We start from the raw sequence: 13005 nt of genomic DNA, 5'->3' as shown, positions 1-13005 counted from the left end.
TGACCTCTGCTAGTGCACGAGTTCGAAGAAAGTTGAGAAAGTGTCCGCGTGCTGGGTTCCCAGATATACGTAACAAAACTGTAACGATGTGGCAATAATTTATGACGTTGCAAAATTACGTACGCAATATAATGCTTCATAAATAAATCGTGTTTGTTTATTTTAAATTATATTTATTTGATTATCTTGTACTTTAATATGATTTCAATTATCCTTATTCACTTCGCCTACTTTACCAACGTCTTAATATTACGAATTTGACACTACTTTAATTTTGACAAATCATGGCAATAAAGCTCTGTCGGCGCTGCAAATTCAGGAATTCATTTTAAAATACTTTTATTTTGAAATAGCCTAACAGGAAGTTGTGCTTTCTTCTGCTGGGCGCACCAAACACACACGTGTGTGCACAGCAGCATGGATCTCTCAAAGTGGTGCAATTTAGCCTCCGCTCCGAGTTTAAAGAATTTGACAGAGGCAGGCTTCGGTGTCCCGAAAAAGAAACAGCACGTGGCCGTGCAGGACCTTGTGAAAGCCCAAATCGAGTCGTTTGATCAGGCTGTTACTGATGGACTGTGTCGTGTTGTGGGGGTAACGTTAACTTAACCACCGCATATTTTGTATTGATTTGTCTGATTTCCATGGGAGAAATGGGCATATGAACAACATGTACGTGTATTTCTGTTTGTTAAAGGCTATTCCTCCACTGGAGTTCATGTGTAAGGAAGAGAGGATCAGTCTGTCTTATGTGGAGGCTGTGATGCACGGTCCATCAGTCTCTAAAGGAGGAATCAGCAAAGATATGAGGGTCTTTCCTGCTGAATGCAGAGGCAGACGATGTACTTACAGAGGAAAGCTCGTGGTATGTGACACGATCAAATCAATCACTTTGTTATTGGTGTTGACTGCTGTCTGTAGCTTTTGACATGTCAATGTGATCATATACTTCATGTGATCTATGATTTAGGAACGATAGGTGGTCTGCTTGTCCCGTGGCATAAGCTTTCAGATGGTTTTGTTAATTCAACTTCCCGTAAAATCTCAAAACATTAGTCATAAATTGCATTAATCAAAACTAAAAATAAATGTGGACATCCTAGCTCCCCATCATCTGGCTTTGACCCACTGTGGTGAAGTAAATGTATGACGTGCCCCCTTTAAAGGTGCAGTTTGTAACAATTTTGAAGTAAAACTAGGTAACTAGGTTAGTAACTACTCAGTTACTGCTGAGTACTTACAATATCTCGAATGTTTCCAACTAATAAATCGTGAGAAATTCGCCATTCTAAACAGTGACACGGGGCTGTGCAGTCGCCTGTCAGTGGCGTCATGTCCGCGTTACCCTTTGTTACCGCCTTTCATGACGTAGAAACCGCATGACAACAGTGTTGTGGACAAACGCGGAAGTAGGGCCTAGCGTCTAGCAAGTGACCAGATTTTTTCGAGCAGTCACTTAATTTTTCACAACATTTATAAAACTACCTCATCCGCTAACATGATTTTTCGTTCACACCTGATTGATGGCCATCATCGATGGAGTTGAAGACAACAGATCCCATCATTCCACGCTTCTTCACAGCGTCATCAAGCTACGCCGTTGTTTTGATTGTGCGCCCTCTATCAGTGGTTTTTACAAACTGCACCTTTAAATAAAGTGAATGTTTTTATTCTCTCCACAGGCCGATGTGAGCTGGTCTATAAATGGAGTACCTAAAGGAATCATCAAGCAGTATTTGGGTCAGGTGCCTATCATGGTCAAATCTAAACTATGCAACCTTTCCGGTCTCTCGCCCAAAGAACTCATCGAGCATCACGAGGAAGCCGAGGTACAATCACACATCTAAGATCTTTCTAAAACAGCATATAATGCTGGAGAGTTCCTTTTATCATTTATTTTTAATCGTATTTTTTCACCAACAGGAAATGGGCGGATATTTTATCGTGAACGGCATCGAGAAAGTGATTCGTCTGCTGATCATGCCGAGGAGAAACTATCCCATTACCTTGTGTAGACCCAAATTTAAGAGCAGGGGTCAGGGCTACACACAGTACGGTGGGTGCCGCCTCTTTCCGCCTGAAAATATTTTCTATTAGTTCTAAATTAAATCCTACTGTAAATTAAATCACACACAGATTGATTCATTATGACTTTGTGTGCAGGTATTTCAATGCACTGTGTTAAGGAGGAACACACAGCCATTAATATGAATCTTCACTACCTGGATAACGGAACAGTTATGCTGAATTTCATTTACCGGAAAGAGCTGTTCTTTATTCCCTTGGGCTTTGCACTGAAGGTAAAATAAAGTTATTGTAACAAATGAGATCTTTTAAATCTCGACTGGTAAAAAAAACAAAGAATATACTGGCATAACACTGAGCTCAAAACAACAGTTTAACATAACATTTACTTATAAGGAGTTGTGTAAAAGGTGTTCATTTGATTGTTTTTTGTCTGTTATGAGAAATACTGTCCTCGAGAAAACAAGTTGCAGTAAATCACTACAGAAATTTTAAGTTTTATGACCGTGAATATTTGAAAAATAATTGAATTTATTTTTTTGAAAATGTGTATAGTTTATGTCTGTTTGCAATGTGTCATAGTTAATGATAAAAGCTTGAAATTGACTTGAGCTAAATATACACCAAAACATTGATGATGCTAGATTAAAATAAATATTATTAATAAGCACCACAGAATTATACAAGGACTATAAAATTGTCCGGCGAAATAACAATTTGTTACACCGTGTAATCAAAGAAAATAAATATATTAAACTGAATGCATGTGGGTAGTTGAAAAATAAATGGATCCTCGATCACAAAACCACTCTTAAGTAGCACAGGAACATTTTTAGTAAAAGACAAAAATACATTGTAAGGGTCAAAATTATAAATTTTTCTTTTATGCCAAAAATCATTAGGATATTAAGAAAAGATCATGTTACATGAAGGTATTTTGTAAATTTCCTACGTTAAATATATAAAAACATTTTTTTTTTTTGAGTGGATGGCCTGCCACAGTTCCCCTGATTAACAACTTCCATGGCAATTTTCTCAATATTTAATTTTTTTTGCACACTCAGATTCCTGAGTTTTAAACGGTTGTATCTCAGATATTGTCATATTCTAACAACTCGTACATCAATAGAAAGTTTATCTACTCAGCTTTCAGGTTATGTTAAGATCTTAATTTTAAAAAATTTACCCATAAGACCCAAAGTTTTTTTGTCCAGTGTCACAAATGTGTCTTATGGTGTGACAGCAAACTTAGAAAAAACTAACAATGAAGATAAATGTCTATTATGCAATTTATATTATAACATATAAATATGAATATAAAAGAATATTATGTTATTATTAACAGTTTGTTTTCTAACTTTTTTTAACCATGTTTATGCATTTATATGCTTATGTATATATATATATATATTTTTCTAGGCTCTGGTAGACTTCTCGGATTTCCAGATCTATCAGGAGCTGATCAAAGGTCGAGAGGAGAACTCGTTCTTCCAGAGCTGTGTCTCTCAGATGCTGCGTATGGTCATGGACGAGGGCTGCACGACTAAAGAGAAGGTGCTCAATTACCTGGGCGAGCGTTTCCGGGTCAAACTGAACCTTCCCGATTGGTATACTCACAAGCAGTGTGCCAACTTTTTGTTAGAGTGAGTGCCACGTGTAATTGAACACGTCTACTTACAATCATGACAAATTTCTGTATTTCAGTATTTGTTTAGTTATATATATATATATATATATACACTATACATTCATGTGATGTAGTACCTGTGCTCTTTAACTATGTTTTACCGCCTTCTGTTTGCAGTGAATGTTTGTGTATCCACCTGAAGACAGATGTGGAGAAGTTTTACATGTTGTGTCTGATGACACGCAAGCTCTTCAGCTTTGCCAAGCAGGAGTGCATGGAAGAAAACCCCGACAGTTTGATGTGTCAGGAAGTTCTCACACCTGGGCAGCTCTACCTCATGTTCCTGAAAGTAAGCTCGGCTTCACCATCTTTTCACGCATCTGTCTAGACGTAGAGTAAATATAAGCGCACAAATTATTAAAGCTGTTCTGAACATTTCTCAGGAGAAGATGGAAGCCTGGCTGATGTCTGTGAAACTGGTCTTGGATAAGAGAATGCAGAAATTGGGAGAATTGTCTGCAGAGAATCTGGTCAAGGCCTTTTCCAGAGCCCCAGATCTCACCAAACCTTTTGAGTATTTGTTAGCCACAGGAAACCTCCAGTCCAAGACCGGTATGAAATGGTCAATATTGGGTGTCTAGGTTTGGGTTTTCGTTTAATAAGATCTCAAATGAACGCCTCGCTCTTCTGTAGGTCTGGGCATGCTGCAGGACACAGGAATGTGTGTTGTGGCAGACAAGCTGAACTTCGTCCGGTATGTTTCTCATTTCCGCTGCGTGCACAGAGGAGCCGCCTTTGCTAAGATGAGGACCACGTCTGTGCGCAAACTGCTGCCAGAGTCCTGGGGTTTCGTGTGCCCCGTGCACACCCCTGACGGAGAGCCTTGTGGTCTCATGAATCACCTGACTGCCAGCTGTGAGATTGTGGCCCCACTTTATCCCACAACCACTTTGCCTGCCCTGCTCTGTTCACTGGGTAAAGACATCAAATTTTAAACAATCAATTGAGAAGATCTGATATGGAAATAAACTGGTATGTTAAAGTGTTTCTGCATTTATCAATAGGTATGACTCCAGCAGACGGGACCCCTGGTCAGCCGTACTCCGACTGTTATCCTGTCCTACTAGACGGGGCCATGATCGGATGGGTGGAGAGAGATATGGCGTCGTCTGTGGCTGAGTCTCTCCGCAGGTTTAAAGTGAGAAATGACGTCTCTTTGTTTTGTGTTTGAAAAAGGCAGACATCTGTTCAAAACACCACACTTTGTGTCAATATAAATAATCCAATTTTAGTTAAAATCTGGCTTAAATGTCCAAATACTGTTTTGGAGTCATTGTAGATTTTTGCTTTAGGCCTGTAAATGTATATCGATGTCTTTTCATGTGTCTGTAGGTGCTGGGAGAAAAGAAGGTGCCACCCTGGACTGAGATCGTTCTGGTTCCTCAGACGGGTAAAGCCAGCCTGTACCCCTCTCTCCATCTGTTTACTACACCCTGTCGCATGGTTCGGCCCGTCCGGAATCTCGCCCTGGGAAAACAGGAGCTTATCGGCACCTTTGAGCAGGTGAGAAGTAACCGATTGAAGAAAATGATGGGATGCAGTTGCTACTTGCTAGCATCACTAATACGAGATGAATATAGAATTGCTCAGAAAAGGTTGTAGCCTGTGGACAGACCAGATTTTACCATTAAAGCGCCTAAACCCTCGATGAAATGTTGAGTGTTTCTATAATACAAAGACAAAAATATAAAAGGATTTACTAGTCAACCTTATTAGTGAGGTTTTCAAACTAGTCAAGTATTGACAACCGCCTCTTTTGTTTTTTCTTCCTCGTCAAACTTTTGGTCTCTTTAGATTTTAACAGGAAAAAAGAATGTGTTGCTATTGTAAAATCCTAGGTACTGTAGTAAAGTTTATTAAATATTCAAGTATACTACAGTATTTACTACATCAATTCATTATAGTCAATACTACACAATACAGTAGTATACATTAATAAAGTGTACTAATTAATATACTACATTTTAATATGGTAAATATTGAAGGATACTACAGTATTTTGTCATGCAAGTCGTCTTAGTCTTCTTTTTTCTTCCAACATGACAAAAAACCTGTAGAATACTTTACTATTAACAACTTGAAAATCATGAATGAACAACATAAAACATGTTTAAGAAATAAAACAGATTTCAAAATTTAACTGGAATAATGGCGCCCTCATCTGGACGAGAGGCGAAATACAGATAATATTCTCTGATGCAGGTGCATTAAGAATCGATTTGGGGATCTTTTAAATAAAGATCGGTTAATATGGAATGATCAATTTTTTTTACCCAGCCCTGTTTATTATAATATTTTTTACATGTGGACTGTATGTCCATTTTTCTCTTGTAATCAACTTTGAGTTATTGTAGATTTATTTTTTATACTGAATTTAGGGTTTTCCTTAATACATTAATCTAGTCCTGTTGCTGACATGATATTAAAAATAAATCAATGTTTTTTTCAGGTGTACCTCAACGTGGGAATCTTTGAGTGTGAGATCGAGAAAGGAGTCACCACGCATCAGGAGCTGTTTCCTCACAGCATGTTGAGCGTGGTGGCAGCTTTAATTCCCTACCCCGACCACAACCAGAGTCCCAGAAACATGTACCAGTGCCAGATGAGTAAGAGCAGCGCTTTGTCATTATGTGATGAATTGCCACTTTCATTCACACTCGTCAGCATTATGAAACTTGAAGAACTGCAAGCCGGCGCTTGCCTCCTGGCTGATGTCAGTGAGAGAAATCACTGAAGCGTTATCGTGCTTTTACCGGGAGCTCTTCTGGATACGGTTCAGAAAATGATCTCATCCTCTCGTTCCCTGCAGGTAAACAGACCATGGGCTTCCCGCTGCACTCGTACCAGGACCGGTCTGACAACAAGCTGTACCGTCTGCAGACCCCCCAGAGTCCGCTGGTCAGGCCTGTGATGTACGACCACTACAACATGGACAATTACCCTATCGGCACCAACGCGATCGTGGCCGTCATTTCTTACACCGGATATGATATGGAGGACGCCATGGTAAGCAATCATCCGGTTATATTCCAAAACCGTACTCGTGCTTCTGCATTCCTCAATGGTTTTTGTTTGACCGTCAGATTGTAAACAAGTCCTCGTGGGAGCGCGGCTTCGCCCACGGTTCTGTTTATAAGACGGAGCTTATAGATCTGTCCGAGAAGTTCAGAGGTGAGGACAGCGTCGTGTTTGGGGTGACACCAAATGATCCGAAAGTGATGAATCAACTGGATGCAGATGGAATGCCTTTTATAGGCTCTGTGCTGAAGTATGGGGACCCTTTCTACTGCTGCGTCAATCTCAATACCAACAAGAGTCATGTGACTTTCTACAAGTAAGGCATCACTTCAAAGGTCAATCGGTGTTACTGTACATGCCCAAAATGGGATGGTTCTCCTGAAATAAAGATTTCATTCATTTATTCACTCTCATGTCATCCAAAACATGTATATGACTCTCACAAGAAGATATTTTGAGAAAAGTGTCGGTGGTTTGTGTTCATACAACGGAAGCCAATGGTGGCCGATGTTGTTTGGTTACCAACGTTCTTTGAACTATCTTCTCTTGTGTTCTGCATACAGGTTGCGTAAATGATGAGAGAACGCACATTTTTGTAAAAGCTATCCTTTACACCCAGTCCAGCTGTATGTTTTAGGCTTTATTTGTTTTCTGCACATCGTAACTCTTGTTTCTCTCCAGGAGCCAGGAAGACTGTGTGGTGGACAATATTAAAGTATGCAGCAATGACAATGGGACAGGCCGCTTCAAACGCGTGTGCATCACATACCGCATTCCCAGGAACCCCACCATCGGAGACAAATTCGCCAGCAGACACGGTCAGAAGGGTATCCTGAGTCGGCTGTGGCCCACAGAGGACATGCCCTTCACTGAGAGCGGCATGACCCCGGACATCCTATTCAACCCTCACGGATTCCCTTCCAGAATGACCATCGGTATGCTTATCGAAAGTATGGCTGGTAAGTCCGGCGCCCTCCACGGCTTGTGCCACGACGCCACGCCCTTCACCTTCTCCGAGGAGAATTCTGCTCTGGAGCACTTTGGCGAGATGCTGAAAGCCGCGGGGTACAATTACTACGGCACCGAGCGGCTGTACTCCGGTCAGAGCGGCTTGGAGCTGGAGGCGGACATCTTTATCGGGGTGGTTTACTACCAGCGCCTGCGTCACATGGTTTCCGATAAGTTCCAGGTGAGGACTACGGGAGCGAGAGATAAAGTCACCAATCAGCCGTTGGGTGGGAGGAACGTTCAGGGTGGAATCAGGTTCGGGGAGATGGAACGAGATGCTTTGCTGGCTCATGGGTCTTCGTTTCTGTTACACGACCGGCTGTTCAACTGCTCGGACCGGTGTGTGGCTCAGGTTTGCGTGGACTGCGGCAGCCTGCTGTCTCCACTTCTGGAAAAGCCGCCACCTGAATGGTCGGCCATGCGGAATAGAAAGACCGTCTGCCTGCTGTGCGATAAGAGCGACTCCATCGAGACTGTGTCCGTTCCGTATGTGTTCAGATACTTTGTAGCCGAGCTTGCTGCCATGAACATTAAAGTCAAATTAGATGTCAAGTAATATTTGCGGTTTGGTTTCATAAATTTGTGGAAAATAAAGTGCCTGAATGTGTAATATTATGGAGTCTTCCCTTACAGACTGTTTAAACTAGAAACTCATGTAGTTCTGAAACACATCTCCGTGGTTTTATGTCAGTGAGGTCACCAATGTTCTCCAAAATATATTTTGTGCTAAGGATGACATTTGTGACCTTGGACACGTATTGGTCAATTTACAATTGAGATACAACTATTTAAAAATATGGAATCTGAGGGTGCAAAAAATCTAAATATTGTGTAAATTGCACTTGAATTTGTTAATGAGAGGCGGTGTAGCCGGCCCTTGCTAAGATGAAACAGGATTGTGTTTACACTGTCTGTGGCCCTACCGCTGTAATGACATTGTGGATGTCAGATATTCTAAGCTTTAAATAAATATCAAACCTATGTGGGTAATTCCCAAAAAGCGGGCAGCGAGCGAAATTTGTGAGTGTTTTCGGTCATTTTTGTAAGCGAGTTTGCGGCATCCATACAATATTTTGCAATATTTGTTTTCCATAACAAATACTGCTGTGCTACTCAAAACATAAGGTTTTGTGGTCCAGGGCCACATTCATGGTAAATAAACAATACAATTATTATCAGAAGTCTCACAAACCTTAGAAACAAAAAATGCAAGTTACTTTGGAAGATGATTCGCCACCTTTTTTGAATGATAAATTAATGAGTCGCTTGTTTTTAACTCGGTCTGGAGAAGGTCTGCAAAAACATTTTCAGAAACGATAATGCATTACAAAGATGCTACAAAGCTATATTTGTTAAAAATAACGTAAAAACTGTTGATGATATTACTGCTTTGAAAATACAAGCATTTTTTGCTCATACTTTGAAGATGTTTAATATGAGACATTGAAGTTAAATTAACTTTTCTACAGTTTTCACTGGCCAAGTTACATTAAGTTAAATTTGAATAATAATTTACATGTTTACTAAAACTTTTGAAAGAAAATAGCATTTTAAGCAAAGTTACATTAAGGTTGAATGCTGCACCAGATAGTAATTGCTTAACTGGCTAATATACGACACACAAACATATCGGTTACCCGTAAAATATTTATTGAATGAAGGTTCCATTAAATATTTCATCTCACTTCTTTGTAAACATTTGTCAAAAGTACAATTCATTTGTGTAGGCGTAAAAATGTTCTTTAAAGGTGAAGTAATATTTTTTAATGCTTCCTGTTTGGAATAGTCATTATTTTTGCAATTTCATTTAGCGAAGCTAAAGGTGCAAAAACACACTTCACCTTTAAGTCTAAAACACATCTTTATGTCCACAAAGACAGACATCATGACATATCACAGTTCAGCTAAAACATCCATCAGATTCAGTACACTAGGAACAGTGTAGTCTGGAGTCACACTGCTCTGTGGGATACATCTACTGTCACTGTTTATCCACACGGTTGCCTTCACTCCTGCGTTGATGCCCCCCTGAATGTCTGTGCTGAGAGAATCGCCCACCATGATGGACTGCTGCGGCTGAACTCCCAGGTGCTCGAAACAATAGGTAAAGATTGAGAGAGCCGGTTTCTGCTCCGGGTGATCTCCACCCACCACCACCGCACTAAAGAGACCCTCGCATCTCACCGCCTTTATCTTCTCCCACTGCGTCTGAGAATCGCCGTTGGTGAGCAGCAACAGTTTGTAGTTTTTCTGGAGCTCCTCGAGCAGAGTTCGAACCTCAGGAGACAGGTCGAGCACCTGCATACGCGTGTTCTTCCACGTGTAGTAGCAACTGGAGGCCAGAGCTGGATCCGGGTCTGTTCCTTGCGCCTCCTGGAGAGCTTCATACCAGTGACGTATCCTCACATCGTCTATCGTTATGCCTACTGATGGGTCAAACGATTCATGGAGAAGCTTTTGTAAAAAGAGCTCACAGATGTTTCCAACGTGGCTTTCCTGCACTTGTTTGGAGTTTAGCAGATCACAGACCTACATTGAGAACACAAAAAGATGGACCTAACATCAGGGAATCTTGTACTACGTCCAAAAAACAGAACACTTATGAAAATAAACCATGGATTTACTTAAGTCACCAAAATGTAACCATGAAATCTGTAGTAAAATTGTGTTAATACTATAATTTTACTACAATACAAAGTTGATATACTTATACAATAATGAACTATAGTTCCTATGCAATAACGTTTCATAAATTATATTAAAACCGTGGTTACTATATTTAACTTTATATTTAAACCATGATTAATTCAGAAATTAATGGTACTTTCTTGAATGTTTTATGTTCGTATGTTATATGTACAGGAGTCTCAACATATCACTGTAGATTGTACATCTTTTTTTAATTAAAGTTGCAAGATTAGAAAGTGCATGAAGGACTTTAAATGGAAAAAAATCGTTGTATATTTTGATTTATTGATGTTTTCATTTACCTTCTGAATGGCCACTCGTCCTGCTCCGGCTGTATCGACCAGTGTATTATCCAGGTCAAATATTATCGCTAAAACTCTTTTATTTTCCATCATATTTCACAGACAACTCCGATAATTATAACACTTCCGACAACGCGGAACTGCAGCTGCGCACGTCACACAGGTGCTGTGACGACATGTGGCGTTGCATGCTGGGTAATGAAGTTCCCTACATATAAACTGGACTGTAATTTCTTTCCTCGCATGTAAACTGTATTTATATATTTATTCAACACTAACAAAGTTATAGGTGTCAAATGGAGTCTCTTGGGGGTAAATAATACTTTTATACGTACGTTTTAATTACATATTACAAGCTATATAATATGTGGGCTATAACATTTTATAAATATACTCAACAAAGTTTCGAAATACGAAATTATAAAAATTCACATGCTTATTAACAAAGAAGATACAGAAAGAAAAGAAAAACATGATATAACATAGAGGGTACACATTTCAATTCTTTTACAAACAGTTTTAAAATGAAAATGTTGAAAGAAGAGCATATAAAACATTGGTTTGACTGCTTTACTATTTTTAGATTAAGACATTATACATATTATCTATACACAATTTAAACTTCCTAAATTCCTAAATTTGCTTTTGTAAATATGGAATTTAGATAGAAATAACAAAAAAGAGGTTAAAGTTAAAATTAGGATTTAGTTTGAAAATGTGTGCTTCAGTCTTATAGGCTTAACATATCATCCTATTTTTGTCATAACTCTTAGGTAAGCACATGATCTTAGTTTTAGTAAACAATGGTTGAATGACCAAAGAGGTCTAAACCCTTTTAGCTAATACCGCACAATGTAAGTCTATGTTATTATACATAAATTATCTTTTAAAAATAAACATACAGGCCTAGCGTGACATCTAATCTTGTGCATGGGTTTACCTAAGAAGTCACCAAGAAACGCCACAATTCAATAATTCATCATTCCCACACCAAACACTTTATTAATCAAACAATTCATAATGTAAAAAACGAAATGTTAAATTCTTCAAGAATTTGATAATTTTATATTATTACTAGAGAGATTTTTTCCAGGATTACTAAACATAGCACACAACACTAATCAGGTATAATATCTGCAGCTGAATGCTGGCTACGTGCAAGGTTTGATTTGATTTTGACAAACATGCTCTCATTCACGTTCTGATCAGATTACATGCGCTGGCCTTTGAGAAACCTCTGTGCGTGAATTTCAGGCTGGGATTTCATCTCAATGTGTACGTGTGGGATGTGCTGACTTCAGACACGTTGACTTGTAACCACACACTATAATATACCAATTTTAAAGGACAGTTAAACATTTGAGGAAATTCAAATGCACTTAATTTTGTATAATTAACAAAAATATTGAGTATCTAAATGTAAATATTTTCACTGATTGCAACATAAAGGGCAAATGTTACTATTGTGATGTACACCAAAACACTTCATTTCAATCAACACGAGGCTTTGACAGAAAACTGCTCATTCCATTTAGGATGCTGTGCACCAAGCCAAGACATGTTCAGTTTTCAGCACTCGCCTTTATGCCCCCGTTTGACAAGATATGCTGATAGGATGCATTTGTTTTGTGTGAAGCATTTTAGATGAGAACGGTTGGCATGACAGAAATCTTAAACTTGTCTCTTTTTCTATATGGAATTCAGATGATGTCAGTTATTTCCAGCAGTGGCTGAATGAGACTCAGTATTCAGATACTTACTTAAAGTCTGAGTTATGTTTATACACTATCTGAAAATATACAATGGGAACTGTAAACTGGGGGATTTTGAAAGTCTATGAAATGAGAATGGGCTTTTGAATGAGCATCATAGTTGATGATCAGAGACTAGAGAGATCTGCAAGGGTGATCAAATTAAATGGACCAGTTTCTTCATCTGATGTCTAGCATTTCTACTGGACATGTGCAAATTAAAACAACTATAGTAGAGCTAACTAACAACTTTGCTAACTGAATTCTGAATTCTGTCAGGATGAGGTATATGGAAGTTTAGGAAACATTGACAATTGTGACCACATGAGGGCCTCCAGGCATTATCAAAACAGTGAAACCCGCATTGCCGGTTTAAATATAAAGGTGACGCTGCAACATTTAAAGATTTTTAGCTTTACATTCATGGCCATACTTTTGTTATACAGTATGTCTTTTATAGACAAAAAAGTATTTATGATTTTTATGATTTAACAATCAGTTTGAATTTACAATGTTTCTGAGGACCACA

The 13005-nt window shown here is 39.0% G+C and overlaps 2 protein-coding genes across 2 annotated transcripts; one reads left to right on the top strand and one right to left on the bottom strand.

Annotated features, from left to right (window-relative positions):
• The first annotated feature begins 72 nt into the window (after nt 1-72).
• Nucleotides 73-8729, top strand: polr1b (RNA polymerase I subunit B). Its single transcript, XM_056761219.1, has 15 exons — nt 73-591; nt 695-862; nt 1680-1826; nt 1921-2053; nt 2161-2297; nt 3442-3665; nt 3827-3998; nt 4093-4261; nt 4343-4624; nt 4714-4847; nt 5042-5212; nt 6159-6315; nt 6519-6715; nt 6793-7043; nt 7409-8729. The coding sequence occupies exons 1-15, from the start codon at nt 418-420 to the stop codon at nt 8289-8291; spliced, it is 3399 nt and encodes a 1132-aa protein (XP_056617197.1). The 5' UTR covers nt 73-417; the 3' UTR covers nt 8292-8729.
• A 647-nt stretch (nt 8730-9376) lies between these two features.
• On the bottom strand, nt 9377-10870 carry nanp (N-acetylneuraminic acid phosphatase). The gene is made up of 2 exons (XM_056761156.1): nt 10726-10870; nt 9377-10264 (listed from the first exon to the last, which is right to left on the bottom strand). Exons 1-2 carry the CDS (start codon nt 10816-10818, stop codon nt 9629-9631), a joined length of 729 nt encoding a protein of 242 aa, XP_056617134.1. The 5' UTR covers nt 10819-10870; the 3' UTR covers nt 9377-9628.
• Between the last annotated feature and the right edge of the window lie 2135 nt (nt 10871-13005).

Source organism: Triplophysa dalaica, chromosome 11, assembly GCF_015846415.1.
Source record: "Triplophysa dalaica isolate WHDGS20190420 chromosome 11, ASM1584641v1, whole genome shotgun sequence".
In the NCBI taxonomy this organism is placed as follows: domain Eukaryota; kingdom Metazoa; phylum Chordata; class Actinopteri; order Cypriniformes; family Nemacheilidae; genus Triplophysa; species Triplophysa dalaica.
The sequence above is the reverse complement of the archived record's forward strand: the minus strand, read 5'-3'. Positions and strand labels throughout refer to the sequence as shown.

Bases quoted from the DNA above. Each gene is read 5' to 3' on its own strand.
- polr1b (XM_056761219.1), top strand. From the start codon at position 418: ATGGATCTCTCAAAGTGGTGCAATTTAGCCTCCGCTCCGAGTTTAAAG. The intron at 2,054-2,160 runs GTGGGTGCCGCC...CTTTGTGTGCAG, and splicing joins TCAGGGCTACACACAGTACG to GTATTTCAATGCACTGTGTT. The intron at 2,298-3,441 runs GTAAAATAAAGT...ATATTTTTCTAG, and splicing joins CCTTGGGCTTTGCACTGAAG to GCTCTGGTAGACTTCTCGGA.
- nanp (XM_056761156.1), bottom strand. From the start codon at position 10,818: ATGATGGAAAATAAAAGAGTTTTAGCGATAATATTTGACCTGGATAAT. The intron at 10,265-10,725 runs GTAAATGAAAAC...TTCTCAATGTAG, and splicing joins GACGAGTGGCCATTCAGAAG to GTCTGTGATCTGCTAAACTC.